General features: G+C 38.2%; 1 protein-coding gene across 1 annotated transcript in view; it reads right to left on the minus strand.

The window, feature by feature from the left end:
• Positions 1-18088, minus strand: part of LOC134790959 (protein Wnt-10a) — a 50867-nt gene that overhangs the window by 22625 nt on the left and 10154 nt on the right. The window contains exon 2 of the mRNA XM_063761983.1: positions 15920-16164. Coding sequence (XP_063618053.1) covers positions 15920-16164 — 245 coding nt within the window. The remainder of the gene's footprint in view (positions 1-15919; positions 16165-18088) is intronic.

The following is an 18088-nucleotide window of genomic DNA, read 5'->3' on the forward strand; positions in this document are numbered from 1 at the left end:
CGACTAAGGACCGAACTTGACGCGGCATATACTAATACGCAGTGACGTATTCTATGCCTTGCGTTTTCACCATAGGTACCTACTAGCTGCGAAGTGCGTAAAAGGTGCGTTAAAGCTTTGGCGTGTCGACCCCTGTTTTCTCCAAGGCTTAGCTTACGGTCATTAAAGATTTCTATCAATTAACCCCATTTCTTTATCACTAGAATATGTCCATTTCATTGCCACTGTTGTATGCAGTTTCCGGAACCGCATTAAATACAAAGAGCAAGAGAAGACATCGCATTCCGATGAATCAATGGTATTTGTCATACATAAACTAGTAGGAGCATGAAGTGCGCTTACGCTGGTCTGTTCCTCTTTGAGCTAACAGCATGTAACTTTGTCCCTTGGTTTTGTTCATTTTAGGGTTCAGTACCCATAGGGTAAAAACGGAACCCTATTACTAAGACTTCACTGTCCGTCTGTCTGTCCGTCTTTCTGTCTGTCTGTCACCAGGCTGTAGGTATCTCATGAACCGTGATAGATGATGTATTTCTGTTGCCGCTATAACAACAAATACTAAAAAATAAAACCGGCCAAGTGCGAGTCGGACTCGCAAACGAAGGGTTCCGTACCATCTATGAAAACGGTCACCCATCCAAGTACTGAGTGTACTGACCCCGCCCGACGTTGCTTAACTTCGGACAAAAATCACGTTTGTTGTATGGGAGCCCCACTTAAATCTTTATTTTATTCTGTTTTTAGTATTTGTTGTTATAGCGGCAACAGAAATACATCATCTGTGAAAATTTCAACGGTTCGTGAGATATAGCCTGGTGACAGACAGACGGACGGACGGACAGCGGAGTCTTAGTAATAGGGTCCCGTTTTACCCTTTGTGTACGGAACCCTAAAAAGTACCTACGGAACCCTCGGTGGGCGAGTCCGACTCGCACTTGTCTGATTTTTTTAATTATGGATTGCAATGGCAACTGAATACCTACTGTATAAAGTAAGGTGGAATATTATATTATCATTATTATATTATCTGTTGTTACCTCTATTGTCTTTGTTTATATTATTGTACATTTATTGTAAACTATGTGTATATGAGGTGTGCAATAAAGAGTATTGTATTGTATTGTTTTGTATTGTATTGTATCATCGGAGCAAGACAAATACTTGTATGGAATCCTCATACCTACTAGCTGTTTGTTTTACCCCAAGCAAAATAAACTGTGTTCAAATTACCTTACCTTAATACAGGTATTTTATACTAACTAGACGACTCCAACTTAACAAAGGTTAAGGGGGCCGAACTGAAAAGAAATGGAAATAAGAAGACATGTTTTCGTGTTTTTTCTCTCTTGAGCCAATTTTAACCTTTTAAGGTTTGGGTTGGAGTCTGTCTTTGCGAATATAGTCTAGTTTCCATGTCCATTTTTAAAGGCATATAAAAACGACAATTATTCATTAGCCCCCTCTTAACACAGTTGTGACAGATTTGCTAAAATAAATTGGCGAAATCAGGCATTGTTTCAATTATCATTCAAAAATCAACACAAAACAACACCAAGTGGAAAATCCCTTGAAGATTTATAGGAACGCGGAACGTCCAAGACCGCCATTTATCTATTTTATTGCAATAAATTAAATACAGAAACCATTTTAGATGCGAAGATAAGCTATTGGACCCGCACAATGTAATCTTTTACTATAAACAGTATGACATCTATTTGCATTTGACTTAGCCCGCTCGGTTAATTGTGTACCACGGTTAATAATGTGCTATTGGTGCTATTCGGGCGATTTCATTGTGCTTCTTCAATGGGAGTCTGGTATTATAGCGATTTCAAGGGCCATCTCCCTTTTAATGGGCAATTACGAGGCTGAGGCTTGCACCACCTGCGTTGCGATTGACCCTATTCGATACGCGCGTAGCCATATGGCGATGTTTATTGCAATATTTGAAATACAAAGGATGCGATCTACACTTACCGACCTTTACTGGATGGAGTTATAAAACACGAACAGATTGAGGATGAAGTGATCTGACGTAGTGATCAGTATGCCGTTTTTAGAAATTTGTCACGCGGGACAATAAAAGTCCTGGCGGCTTAGCACGGTCGCGTTTTTATCCCTTGTCACCATGCCTGTCACGTTCTAACAAGTATGTAAGTGCGAAAGGGACGCGCATAGTGATAGTCGATAAAAATGGAACCGTGCTGAGCCCGCTGATTTCACTACGGTACCCTCCGGCCCGGAATTGTACAACTGTCAAAAAGAAGGAAAATCCTATACGCTTCTTGAATTTTTAAAGGGATGTGAAGACACTGAATGACCACATAGGGGATTCTTAAGCAGAGCGTACTCTCTTGAAGATTACTAATTATTAGGTACAATGTATAAGTCCGAGCGAGATGCGCTACATCTATAAGTGATATCTAAATTAAATTGAGATCAATTTGTTGATCGATGCCGCTCATGATCATCCAAAAAGTCATGACCATTTTGCCTTTGCACTAACCTACTAGCGGTTGAAACTGAAACAAATGTGGTAGTGCTTACACTTACCTCATTTTTTCTCCAAACGTAAGTTCTCACGAGCTCGTCCGCAGCGATAAAGTTCCGATAGCCGATACGAATGTACCATCGTCCACACAGTTACCTGACTAATCATAACCCTTATTCCAATCACATAAGGTTCACCTCTGGCCAACTAAGATTGCTGCTATAGTATCGAATAAATTAATTCTTCTGTGGCATGTGATTAATACGGGCTGCCCGTTATCAGGACGGATTAGTTGCCCTCTCCGAGTGAGCCTAATTGACACCCACTGATACGGTTTTATTGAAATAAAGGAGTTTTAATTTGGTATTAGGCGGCCGGTTTGGGTGAAATTTGGGTGATATTGTAAGGATGTGCTCACACTTTATTCAACGAACGTATTTCACTCAATTGTTTGGCGCGCTCGGCTTACGACTGCTCCGAGCAATCATTAAGGCACGTCTAATGACCGAGAAAAAGAATGACCAAGTTTCTGGAGAAACGCACAGTGAACGATAAAAAGTTCGTCATATACAGGGCGTTTTTTGGACAACTAGCCATATTGTGCGAGGTGATTATATAGGCCATACTGAACAACTTTTTCTATGGGCCCAACACCGAAATCCCAAAAAAAAATTTGGTCTTCCCATAGAAAACGTCGACATCCACTCGACCAAAATATATGAAACGGCCAGTAGATTTTTTGTGATTTCAGAGTTGGTCCCATAGAAAACGTTGTTCAGTATGGCCTATATAATCACCTCGCACAATATGGCTAGTTGTTCAAAAAACGCTCTGTATATTAGCCGATAAACGTTCATTAACAGATTCCCTCCTCATATGATCTCTACAACGACCGGTCGTACGCTGCCCTCATCCCAAGCTACAGAGCGTTCGCCTCAAGTTGTTTGGGGCCTTCTATTGGCGTGTATTCTCGGATTAATCCCAGTGCTTCTTTTTGCCATCGCTCGACGTGACAACATTTCCATCTTCACCACTTTGTAAGGACCAAACTTGTAGAGAATCAAATTTCCTACAATTTTTGTCCTCGCGGTTTTACTGTAAAATCAAAAATGGCCGAGTTATTCAAGAAAAACCGTTTTTCGAATATACACAGGAGCCTGATTCAGTCTACTTTTTGAATTTACACTCCCAGTGACCCCCCCCCCCCCCCCCCGAGGGACCTACGAAAAAAAAATCCAAGAACTGATTATTCACAGTAGGGTGTTTCATTTTTCCGAATTTTCGATTTCATCTGACTTCGCTCGAATTCTTGTTCTAACTGATAAAAAAATATTATACGTTAAAAAAAATTAAAATCGGTCAACATTTAGAGGTTGCACAACATCAACAAAGATTTTTCAAATAACCAACGACTCTACATCGGAGGGTAGAAAATGGTTTAACCGGCTACCATCAAACCAGAGAGTAGTGTGATACTGAACCTTCTACATATAAATAAATTTTAAAATTAGTAGTAAACTTGGATTTTGGTTACTCGATAAATGTTCTAATTAAGATTTTTCAGTTTTTCCACCTGTTTCCAAAGGAAAAATGCTTTTATCGTGTTTTAGACGCAAAATTCAGTTTTCTCATTCGATTTTAGTATCAGTTCATTATATTTTGTCATTTTAGAACATAGTTCATTTTCACGCAATGTATGGGGTTCTCACTCTACCTTTTCAACTTGTGCAACCTCTAAATGTTATTCGATTCTTTTGAAAATTAAAATATATAGTTTTTAGTATTGGGAGACTCCATTAGTGAGCAAAGTCAGGAAAAATATTACAACTTTTTTTTCTCCATAAAAAAGTGAATCACCCTAATTCACAGGTCAAAATCTATAATGACTGAACTATACAGAAACTTCATGCCCCGCACAGCTAAACTGTGGAATGAACTGTCGCTCGCGGTATGACCGAACCGATACGACCGTCAAATCTTCAAGAAATGACCGTTATTTTATTTTAAATGCCAGAAATGTGTCCATTACTACTAGGTTACTAGGGTTACCATTACCAGATCCAAATTGGAATTTCCTGTCAAAATTCCTGACGTTGGTATCGGCGGGCGACGGGGGGTCTAGCTGTATGCGATATCTATGTATGCCAGATAAGTAAATTTGAATAATGTACCTTTTTAGGTACATATTGTTAATTCACTAAAATTCCTGTCATTTTCGTATTCCGGCCGCATTCCTGACAAACGGCCAAAATTCCTGACATGTCAAGAAAATTCCTGACATGTCAGGAAAATTCCTGACGTCTGGTAACCCTATCCATGGGTGACGGTATTTGCTAACCATCAGCCCATTTGTCTGCTCGTTTCCCCCCGTAGTCATAAAACACCGGCCAAGTGCAAGTCCGTACCATAATGCAAAAAACGGCAAAAAAATCACGTTTGTTGTATGGGAGCCCCACTTAAATCTTTATTATATTCTGTTTTTAGCAACAGAAATACATCATCTGTGAAAATTTCAACTGTCTAGCTATCACGGTTCATGAGATACAGCCTGGTGACAGACAGACGGACAGACGGATAGTGGAGTCTTAGTAATAGGGTTCCGTTTTTACCCTTTGGGTACGAAACCCTAAAAATGGACATAAAAAATGGTAAAAATAAAGCTCGAGTTAGACAACCTGTGTTAAAAGCTGTCCAATCTGACCGCAGCGTACGGGTTGACAGATATTTCCATACAATAGCGTAAACGTCACATTTTTAAATGTTAAAATGTTTTTGTCTTTTGTGTGGAAAGTACGTGATTAGTTCTTTTAAGGAAAATTTTTTAACACCTGTTGCGACCTAACCTTTATACAGGATGACTTTTTGAACGTGTTGAACCGCTGGCATTTCCGGCTTGATGACGAATAATATAACGCATTTACTTTTTGTCTAATGTTATTTTGTAAAAACCGCTGGTGGCGTAGCGGTAAGAGCGTGCGACTTTCAATCCGGAGGTCGTGGGTTCAAACCCTGGCTCGTACCAATGAGTTTTTCGGAACTTATGTATGAAATATCATTTGATAGTTACCAGTCGCTTTTCGGCGAAGGAAAACATCGTGAGGAAACCGGACTAATCCCAAAAAGGTTTAGTTTACACTCTGAGTTGGAAGGTCAGATGGCAGTCACTTCCGTAAAAACTAGTGCTTACGCCTTATTAGTTGCCAAGCGGATCCCAGGCTCCCATGAGCCATGGCAGAATGCCGGGATAACGCGAGGAAGATGAGTTATTTTGTACAATCGGTTTCAGTAGAGTCAGCATAGTATATACCATTCTCTAACAGCTTGACAAAAATAAATATGTAGTATCTTTATGTAGACTAATTTTTAGACTTTAACAGATATTTTTGAACGCGAGCAATATAAATTTATCTCTTGTTGGAAGGCAAATAATTTTGATGTATTATTTTATCCGCTACTAGAGATAGACCAAGAAAAGTCTGCAACGATTTTGATAAAATAAATAAATAAATCATTTATTCAGGCGAAATAAACCCTATTTGTACAGTTTTTTCTTCTGCCAAACTGCAGGACAGTTTGATTTGTTGATAGCATACGCAGTGCAAGTGTTATGTTAAACGTCACACTTCTATGAAATTATGACGTATAAATAACACTTGCTCTGCGTGTGCTATCAAAATCGTTGCAGACTTTTCTTAGTCTAACTCTATTGATTCTGACTGTACTTACTGATATAAATAGTAGTTTAAGGAAAATAAAAAAATTATAAAAAATCTTCCATGATATTAAAAACAAATTAAATTAATACAAAATTATAATTAATTCTGGTTTAATGTAGTACGACCATAGATGTAAGTAAATTGAGGTAGATATGGTACCAGGCGCACGATTGCGAGCCATTAAATATAGGTTCCGGAACCTATATTTATTTAGGCGTATGGGTGACGCCAACCTGTCAAGCTGTCAAAATCGTTGGATCAATTTTTAATTTTGTCAACTATGAACGTCACACGTCTACATAAATAAAAGGTCATTGAGTACGACACGACATTTCATAATTAGGCCATTTATGCTCTTGATTGATCGATAGATGATAATCCTAAACGTAGGTACCGTGAATTATAAGATGTATAAGTCTAAGTCATGTTCAAAATGTCACCCTGTAATATTCTGCAGAACCCTCCCAAGAATAATTTGGTTTTACGTCAATAGGAAGTGAGAATCTCTCGCTGTTTGATCATTCTGTCAATCTGTCCTCACACTAGAGAGCCGCTATACTACAGATCACTGGCCTAATAGACGGAGCAATAAGGCAACCCGCGGTGACCACACAGTGGCGCTTCCTTAAGTTAAGAGGAAAGGTTAAGACATCACGTGACCGCTTCTCCATACAAACGTTGTAACCATTTTCGTCTTTGCATTATACAAAATATTTTTGATGTGTATTAATTACAGCTGTGCTCCTGAGTTTGAGTTTTTTAGGAGAGGAGAGTTAGAAGCTTTTAAAAATTTGTACGGAATTTGTTTTTAGCTCCTGACTCATACAATAATCAAAAAAATTAAATAAGTTGAACGAAGAGACGGCTATGGTTAATACGCAATAAATTGTATATAAATATTTTACATAAAGTCAATATTCAGAGAGGAAAATGGGGACTAAGTTTGTATGGAGAAGCGGTCGTCGATCCATTGCACTCCTATCGCCTTAAGGTTTCATCACAGTTGTTAAAATATTGCAGCCGCGGGAAAAGGGCGATATCACTGTCAATCTCCGTGATAAAATGCGTGACGGAGCTGAATGCTCCGATTGCGATAGCAATGCGTCAACGACAGCTATTCAATTTGTCAAGGTAATTTATGAAATTAAGGCTCCCTGCGTAAAAAAAGCGCCAATATTTGTAAACGGCAAGTTTTCGTAAGCGCTTGATAATGCGGTGTCTCTGGGAGATAGTCTGCGTACAACACAAACCAGCCGCATCCGACATCTTTCAAACATCACTACTGTCTTGCTAAAAGTAGGAATTGGCTACATTTACCAATAACATCTGCTATCAGATGAAATAATTGTAAGACTCTTTAATTAGTGCAAAATTTCACCTGGGATATTAAATCGAATTGAAGAGATCTCGTTTATTGGAAAATGGAAAAATTCAGCGCTTGGGGCAAGACTCGAACTTGCGACCTTTTGGAACATCGGTCGCTCTTAACCAACTAAGCTACCGAAGATTTTCAGAAGCGTGCCACTTTTTCCATAACTTTATATTTCGCTTATATGTAAATACTCTTAGGGAGGCGGGTAGCGACATCTACTGCCAGAAGGTTATATTTTTTTCTTAAAATAAAATGTAGTATCGTTTGCAGACGAGTCTGTTGGTAGGTAGGTACTTGATGCTAACTGTACATTTATAAACTGCTAAAATCAGTGCCTTCTTGTAGAAAAGTTTATTTTCACCTCAGCAGCTCGAACAAGGGTACTTTGCTTCTTAAAAACAGTGAGCAAAATGCGATTTTGCTCACTGAGTCATTTTGTCTCACTCAGTGAGCAAAATCGCATTTTGCTCACTGATTGTGTCTCACTCAGTGAGCAAAATGCGATTTTGCTCACTGAGTGAGACAAAATGACATTCAAGTGACCTTTATAGTCATTTCAACATGCGGGGTCTAATACAAGTTCGATATACTCGGGTTCTATTATCTCTGTCCCTCTAGGTATGTTCTCACTGCTTAGGGTGAAAAATTTTGTGTACTACACGAGATCAAAGTTATTTACATCTCGTGCGCTTTTGAATCCCTTACTACGCTCAAGATTCTAAATTAGATTCACTCGCTACGCTCGTGAATCTATTATAGAATCTTTCGCTTGCACGGGACTCAAAATAAGCACTCGAAGAAATATCAAACTTTGATCTCTTGTTGTACAAATAACTATTTCCACCCAAGTGTTATTAGTAAATATTAGAAGTACTACACAGTCACGGGCAAGTTCTAACATAGTATTAGCAAAGACATATGTAACTTCGTATAAGATAAGACGAATAAAGTCTAAGGAAAAAACGTGCCTCGGAATTCAAGGTAAAGTCATTCTCGTATAGATGCCGCACACACCTTTAGCCTATCCTCGGCTAGATGGCGTGACGACACCGTTTCATATTTAACAATTATAACACATAGATATCAGTGAATGAACATGGATCAAAATGATATAAAAATAATAAAATCATTTATCCATATATATAAATTTTTTGATAACTTTATACGTTTTCATTTTGAGTTTTAGTCGTGTGTCGATAGATGGCAGTAAATTTACAGTGACTACAAAATTTACAATGACAGGACCCCTCTATACTATCTATTATTTTTGGTATTAGTAATGTTCCGGATCCTAGGTCAACAAACTAGCGCAAAAACCACCCGAGACATGATTTAGGCTGAATCACGTTTAATGAAACGATAATCATTATAAATCAACCATTATCTGGGCGGAGTGATCATCGATGAATTAATGTTGGGAGTTTTTATACGGTGCGATGTTTGGTCGAAGATGACTCATTAACTCCTACGATTTATATACAGAGGATTTTATAAACGTACTATTTATAGGTAGGGAATACTTTTAATAGTTTTTTGACTGTTATATAATGCCTAATTATGTACAGTTGGACATAATGCCTAATCATGTACATAAGGATATACACATATTATAAATTCTCTATTATATAGGGTGAAATTTTAACCACCGTTCATACTCTACGTAGTGACTTTATAGGTCATACTGAACAACTTTTAGTACGATTACCAATCGCGAAAAAAAATTGGCTGTCCCATAGAAATCAGCGGCATCACATCTGCTGGAATCCGGAATGTATGAAACAGCCAATTTAATTTCGCGATTTCATAATAAAAGTTGTCCAGTATGACATATAAAGTCACTATAGAGCAGCGGTCGGCAACAAGCGTCCCGCGGGCCGCATGCGGCCCGCGAACCTCTCCCTTGCGGCCCGCGAGCCTCCCTGGCCATTTTGTATGTAATATTGACCAACGACAATGTCTGCTAAAATCACAAATATTACAAAACTGCGGCCCGCTTCAACTTCGTTAACTACTATGTGGCCCTTGGCTGCTAAAAGGTTGCCGACCGCTGCTATAGAGTATGAACGGTGGTTAAAAAATGTCACCCTGTATATAATGTGTTCAATACATTTTTCGAACTTTTTACTCCATGTGCTCTGTTGCATTTTCAAAAGATATAAATCTGTAGCAAAACAAGTTCTGAATGATCTTAAATCTTAAATGAAATCACGCACATTTAATTAGTGCAGTGACACGTGCAAAAATAACACATATGTTTCGATAGTCCATATGGCCAAATACAACAGAAAGTGTCCATTTTCTATACAAAGGGGTTAATATGATTCCAAAGAGACAATAAACGTGCCAATCCTTTGCATTGCGATGGGAACCAAGAAGATTTCATTGATTGAACAATGCGCAATTGATAATTTTATTACTTACTTTTACTAGCGATTTCACTTGGTGCGTGGGGATTTCATTTGCAACAACTATAAAATTTATCTTAACAAATGTTTATGTCACCAATTTGTCATTTTGATTACTTAGGTACAAGCGTATCGTGTCTATATTTCTCGGTAGATGGCGTGGTTTAATGACAGAGGCAGCAGATTAAATGTAATATATTACCATCAATACGCAAGTGTCTCCTCATTTTCGCTAGTAGGTAATTTAATTTAAAATCATACATTAAAGTAGAAAGGTCGCTTGTTTACGGTAAATTTAAGTTAGACACTCGAATGTGTAGAAATCAAATAGGTATTTTATATCTGTGCTGTATACTTGTGTCGTATATTATAAACACATCGCCGTACTACGGTTATCACTCGGGATCGCAACGGTCGCCTGATGAATGTTACGGTGCGCCAACCAAATAGGGCAATGTTATTGTTTATTTATAAACTTACAACCAGAGAACCACTGTGGCTGATGTATCTAAGGGCACCATGGTGACATACGGCGTTACTCAGTCGAGAAAGAGGACTACTTGGTCAGGAGCAGCTTTTTCCGACTGGCCCGTGACAAATTTATATTTTGTCGATCGAAAGAGACGCGATAGAATCGATACGTGGCGATTTATAGCGTCTCCGCTTGATCGATTTGGATTATTCCGAGTTATGGGTTACCGCCGTTGGGTTTACTGTTATTGGCGTATTATTCGGTCCGGGCTTTGTTTACGGGAATGCAATCTGTTGTATAATTTTGTTGCAATGTAAAACAGGTAGCCGTGGTATCGCAATTTTCTCTAGATATAATATAAATGAAATGGCTGAAAAAAGTATAATAACTTAATTATGACCGTATTTTTTCTTATGCGCCTACTGTGACCTACTAAAGTTACATAGTACTTAACTAACTGCTCTTTACTGCACTTGTGCCACTTGCAGTGATAATTTTGTGGCAATTAGGTGCACTTAGTGTATTTTTTGCGCGTCCCAAAACCAGCACCGAATTCCTTAATCGACTTTAATGAATTCCGCTTTTTCGTTTTTGACTTTTTCCAGTGAAATGCTCTGAATTTCGAACTGGTGACAGATTTTAAATTCTTCCCTTACACTTGGCCCTTTATTTTTTGTGTTTGTTTGTTTTAATAATGCATGACATGTAATTATTTTCGCTACGACTTGACAAGTAAAAAAGGTAAAGGGATTTACAAAACTAAATGTCTGCACTTTAAGTTCTCTCCTTGTACGGTGAACGTTGGGTAAATGAGTGACAATTTTAATGTATTTACGTTAAAATATGTAAGATAAGTATGTCCAATGAGTTGTCATTTTTATAGATTACCCGCAAGTTCAATTATGCAGTAGTATGCGAGCTATTTACTTTAATTTCGCTTTAATGCTGGTTAGTTAATGATGCAAAAAAAACTGGTGAACGTTTCCGAGGCTAATTACTTATAGCTGTCCATCAGTGGGACAGCTCCGCTGCCACCTCGATTCTTCGAAACGGATTAAATTGGCAAATCTACATGCGCACCATGTAAGGCAACTGGGCGCCAGCAAAAAGCTAACAGTCCGGCCTAAGTAAATACAAATTTCAATTATCATTAAACGTTTTATTTCATCTCCGATTCTTAATTTAAAAATGTGCGCTTGCGAGACATTGATGTAATTGCATGCGCATACTGATAGGTTTTTCCAAGTGCCGCCGGCGGTGGTCGCGTTTTTCCGTGTCGTGTAACATCGTTTTTGATGCGCGCGCCGCATCCCCGATGCGCATGAGTCGTTGCGTGATTTACTATTGCGCACTCTGCGATTTTAAAACGGTTTTTCACGTCTTCGCTTCCGAGTCGATAGCCAATAAATCTGGCGCCAAAATGAATGAACTTGCAGCGAGTTTTTATTCGCGATGAGTGGAAACTCTCATTATGCAGCTGATTCCAGCAGTTAATGCGCTCGGGGAATTTATAGAGATTTCTCTGAATGGGTAACGGTAAGTTACGAGATACCTTTTAAGGCCGCAGTGGATGAACAAGTGGAACGCAGCCTATTAATTGTATTATTTAAGCATATGTCTAGTCAACTAACACTGTCGAGTCGAGTTTTTGTTATGGATTAAGAAGAATACTTTGTTAATAAGAATCAACGGTAAATGTAATCATATTGTTATCAGTGTTATAGGTATGTGTAATGTCAATGGAATTTCGTTGATGCATTACGTTTTAAAATGGCTGTTTTATGAGGTCCGTATCAGGGGTTTTGTTCCAATTAAGGCTCGGCTGGGCTGCGCGGGCGCAGGCGTTGCGAATCGCTAATTACCGAAACTGGGCGCGTGACGTCAGCACCAATAATTGACTGTTTGGATTTACATTGAGTATGTTTTAAAATTATGCTACATTATTCAGGTTAAGAAGCATAAAACTATGGTACCATAATTATTCAGGTTAAGAATCATAAAACTATGGTACCATATTATTCATAACTAATTAGGATAATGTTTTCAAGGTAAGCACAATTTTGACGGCGCCTTGCCTATAGGTATATTTGATTGTTTATACATAAATAGTTACTGTTTGAGTTACATCGGACGACAATTAATATTCAGAAAAAGGTTAAAGAAATCACGGAAGTTTTTACAAGATCAAGAGATATTTAGGTACACTGCTTAATAGTATAATTAACGTAAAAATAAAAATTGGTATTGCTTGAGTTTAAAATAGACGTAATAAGCAAATGTTGCACTGTGGCTTAAACTACAAGAACGTCATAAATTACAGAATGTAAAAATAATCACTCACATCTATATTCAATGTCGCCATTCAGACATAAAAGGATGGATGGACACAGATCTATGAATGATGTCATTCAGAAAAAAAAGAACTATACGCTCACTTCCCGTTTGAAGTAGGCCTTGGGGAGTTTTCCATTACCATATGCAACCCTTTTATAGTAAGCAAATTGCTGCAAAAAATATATCAATCACATACTTGTTCAATAAAATATGTCGAAACGTCAGATTAATTCGCACTAACATCTCGTATTCGTATTGTACCTACATGTAAGCTTATTGAAAAATTCCTAAGGGATTACTAATTATAAATATTGTATTTAATCGCAGCCGATGAAAGCACCGGTCATTGGATCAATTAAGTTAAACAACCGTGCCATTAACTCGATCCCGAAAATTCCGCAAACTCACCGGCGCATACCCGCCTTAATTAACACTTAAAGGCATCATAATCCGACAGGGCACAATGCCCGCCGAGAAACAAAAAGACCACTCGATGTCACGTTCAAAAATGGGAACATATTTTTTTCCCCCGACTCTTTTGTGTGTTTCTCACAGTTTAAAAGCATCTGAAGAAGCACGACCCGGTAACGCACCGCGTCCGATCTTATCGTATCGCGCTATTAGAGGGTCGGCTATCACCATTGAGACATTTCGACACGTCCCTTTTTTGTTTAAAACCTCTTCAAAAGATCCAGCTTTAGGTCAACAATGACTCTTTATCATAGTCAATTTTAGTAATTTAAAATATGACCGCGTTATTAACATCCTCGCGGGACTATAGTGGTCTTAGAATGAATAAGCGAATCTGTCAAAAATAAAGACATCATCGTAAAGACCGTCGAATTCCCACGACGGACCGCCAGATAAGACGCCTCTGAGCGATGAATCGCGTTTTTGCGGGATCATAACCGCAGTATGTTGTCGCCACGACGTCACCTGTGTACACGTTGTTGATATAAAACGCCAATAAATGTCACTTTTTTATGAGTCGCTTGCGCGGTGTATTCACGTCACGTCGCGGTCAGATCGTATCGAGCATGCGCGCCACCCTGCTGGCCTGACGCGCGCCATTCCCTCACGTGACACCGGCGACATTCGACGCGTCGACTCACATCTCACGCTAATCTAACCCACCATCCTCCATTAACGCCCGAGGCGAAAACTTTTTTCCGACAATAGTCTCATTAGCCTCACAAAAGTCATTAAATCGTTGACAGTGGGGCATTGTCACAGCGTCACGTACAACAAGAGCGCTAACAACGTGTGGAGGATCTCCGGGAAGCGGAACAAATCCGTGATCTATCCCGAATGCCATCCGTCCAGCGTTCACCCAATGAATCCACGCACGGGCAAAAAAAACCAACGGTCCGGAATCATTATTATCTTTCTCCTTCGATCATCGATCGCTATTATCCTATTTAAAAGCCTCTCGATTTGTTCTTCGACTTTTTTTGCTTTCGTTCTCCGTCGGCGTTTCAATTCGAGACCCCAACAAAGGGCAAGTTAAGAAAGATGTTTAAGTGTTTAGATACGCTTTTTCACAATTTTTCAATTTAAAAGGAATCATGTCGATGAAGGGCCGGAAGGTGTCGTCACGGATTACCGGCGCTATGGATGTCCGAAATCACATAATACCCTGCACACTAACATGTTAACTCTCTATACTGCCATCTGTCGAGCAATTAAATCTTCATGACTTCATCTCTCATCAACGACTGATCAGCACTCGCTTCAGAAATTCCTCTTTTCCCTATAAAGCTTTATGGTGAATATCAAACCGTTATTAAAATGCGTGCAGCTATAAAGAGCCGTATAGAAAATTGAGAAACTCCGATGGATCTTAAGTCCAGGTAATTCCATTTAAGATATTAATTGGCTGAGGCAATCGTGTGGCGATGGCTCGCCCCGGTCGCACACGAAGCGTGAAATCAGGCCGCGGGAGCGGGGCACACCTGGCCAACAATCACCTTATTATTTGTTGTCTCCCATCCTCCATGCTCGTAAATTTCCACGTCAACGTGTGCGATGATTGTGGAAAAAATAAGGTCCACAAAGCCTTTTCACACCCGAGGATATAGTCTCTGTAAATAGAATGCCGTCCGGTGGGTCTGAATCTCTACATAATGTGCGTGGATAATTTTTCGTCGTAATAAATTCGGATTGTAATGGCTGATGGCGATTGGTTCGAGAGTTTAGTTGCGTTTATTAATATTATCTGGTGGAAATACGCGACGCATCGGACTGGTTTTGGCATTACGTTGATTCCCGCCACCTACGAGCCCGCCATGTTATTGCTGTCTCTCCATTAGGGGCTGTCCATAAATTACGTCATCGATTTTTGTCAATTTTGGACCCCCCCCCCCCTAAAATCATCCAAAAATCATGCTTCGAATGACCCCGTTTCCTCCTACGTCGTGCTACCGTCATCCGATGTCCAGACCCCCCCCCCCTAATTTGAAATGACGTAATTTATGAATAGCCCCTTAGCAACAAAGCCTCGTAAATATACAACTTCGCTTTATTTTTAAAGCGCATATTTCTTGTGATATAATTGTTGTTTAATATAACTTCTGTGCAATAATTTAGTAGAGTTATTATTCACTACTGTTTATATTCAGGAGACCACCTGCTTACTAAGGGTTGTGACATTGACATGAGTAAAATAAATGAGTATGTCTGTCACCCGTCACTATTGCCGACGATAAAATCTGTTTTTTCATTAAAGGGTTTTGTAAATGCCTGCTATGGATGAGTTAACTAGGAGTTATTAGGTTATAAATTATGTAGTTGTACGTGGTAGCTATTTATTAATAAAACTTTAAGTTCCCTTGTTTCATTAGGAAGTAATATAGTTACCTATGTTTTCTAATATTTTAAAGGGCTCGCAAAACTTATCATAACTATTAGTTGCCAAAAAGTCCGATAGATGTCATTACACGTCGCATTCAACATTACATGCGTAGGTACATTGTTTTTGTTTGTTATGTTTTACTTGGTTTTGGTTTGTTCTTTATATTTTACTTCGTGAAGAAGAAATAGAGTAGATAAAGAAGTAAGATCAAGATCTGTACAGTGAAAAAATATCAGGAAAACTTTGCACTATGGTACCTCAAAATTAACACTGCTTACCTCTTTTCATAATAGAGCTAGCATGTGGATTGCTGCTCTTAACCACTAGACTGGAACAGTTCCAGCGATGCCACCGAAACTGGTGCTGGCATTCTCTGACCGCCATCTGTAGACCTTCGAACGCTATGGCGGCGGCGTCAGGCGCTTCGTGGCACGTGGCTCTCTGCTCTCTGGTCAACCCTCCGACTAGGCGGCAGGTCAGAGCGGAGTTGAGGAGGTGGTTGGGCGCCATGTTGTTTCGGGAACTGGGGGAGAAGGGTTTATATTTAATAACAAATAAGAACAGAAAAATAATATCCTATTGAGAATGTAAACGCTTTAGATACAGATATGACAAGTTAATACTCATAATTATAACTTGATTCTTTCGTAAACTCATTTTGTTAAAAGCTTGAAGTGAAATAATGCTCGCTATACAAATGGTGTATAATTCATCGTAGTAAATTTATACCTAACTTTTTTATTGTCTTATTTTTGTTTTTATTTTTGTTTTGTCTTTTTTTTGTTGTGACGAAACCTGAGGTGGATGAGCTATCTGTATGATGACGAAGCCTACGCTGTGGATCTGAAGGTACCTATGCTGTTATTATTATGTTTTTCTTTTTTGGGTCAATAAATTATTTCTTATTTTTTAATAAGTAATTAAATACCTACTAATAATGTTTGGTATCAACTCGGATTTTTTCAGATTGTAAGTACCTACTCTTTCGATTTCAATTAATGCCAATATATTAAAAGCATTTTAAAAATACCTTTGTTAGGTACTGAAACTCAGTAATCCTCGTCAGAAAATACCTACTAGGTATATAAAGCTTCGATTTAAGGTAATTAAACACCTAAAATTATGTGATTTATGTGGTATTTCACATACTTATTTAAATTAACCACTTAATCATGAGCAAACAATCAAATCGCATAATTAATACAAGTTTTCCACTAATATTAATATGAGGACTAATTGGTAGTTTCTCTTATAATAAATGTCGCTGTAATTAATTTATTCAGAACAGATGTTATCGAACGAGTTTAAAATATTTACCGAAGACGAGAAACAATTTGTTACACGGCTACCGAGGTTACCGAAATCAAAATATTGAAACAAAATATTTATGGAAGTATTTCACGATAGATAATAAGCACGAAAAGTATTTTAATTAAATGTTGTTTTGGTGAATATCGGTGAGGAATGCTCGGTTTGAAGGCTTATCGAATATTGTTGAATATTTGAGATAAAATTGAGCGCAGACGAAATAACTCGGCGAGGAAGCGTTTTGGGGTTTATTTATTCAGATAGATATAAATAAACAGGATTGTAATATAATCAATTTTTAATTTTAAAACTATTGAGAAGCAAAAAAAGGGCAGAAGTGATGAAAAAACACTCGGGCGAGCTTGGATAAAGTGAAAAAATTGTGGGAGTGAGAAGACACTTCAAATTTTCAGTTCTCTCTTTGTATGAGACCTTTGTTCCAAAAATGCTACACTGAAATGCTCTACGTTACGTGTAATTTAAAACGATATATCTTAAAATATACCGGACCTTGTACTAAAAAAACTCAGTGTCAATTACACCACAATTAAGAGGTTTGCTGTCGTTATCAGTTGAAAAACAATACGAAGTTAAACACAGTTTTCCGGCCGAGCTTTACTTAACTGTCGGTTATCGTGCGGTTCTCACGGTCCAGGCATGCAGGGTGGACCATTGGGAATATTTCACGATTTTCGACGATCAACATGGCTCATTTAAAAAAGGGATAAGCTTTATATGTTTCACTGTGAAAATTGTAATAAACACATTTGAATATATGAAATACAAACATAACACAAACATAATGTTTCCATAACATTAACAAAATACTTATTTCTATTTTTATGCAATCATTTTTAACATCCAAATCGGTTTTAGAATATTGATCAAAATTGATTTCTTTATTACTTAAGTTCGGTTATTTTTTGAATTACTTACTCAATGAGTTCGGCAAATTATTTTTCACACTACAGAAGAAATCCTACTATATTATTCGACTTGATGTTCAACTTTTACTGAACGTGACTATATGTCTTGTGCATATAAATTAAAGGCGCTTACTTACATTGGAATGAAATTAATTTCTCTAAATTGTATAATTGAAACTGAGGTACCGTAAAAATGGGGTGAGTAGGGACGAC

Source organism: Cydia splendana, chromosome 5 (genome assembly GCF_910591565.1).
Source record: "Cydia splendana chromosome 5, ilCydSple1.2, whole genome shotgun sequence".
NCBI lineage: Eukaryota > Metazoa > Arthropoda > Insecta > Lepidoptera > Tortricidae > Cydia > Cydia splendana.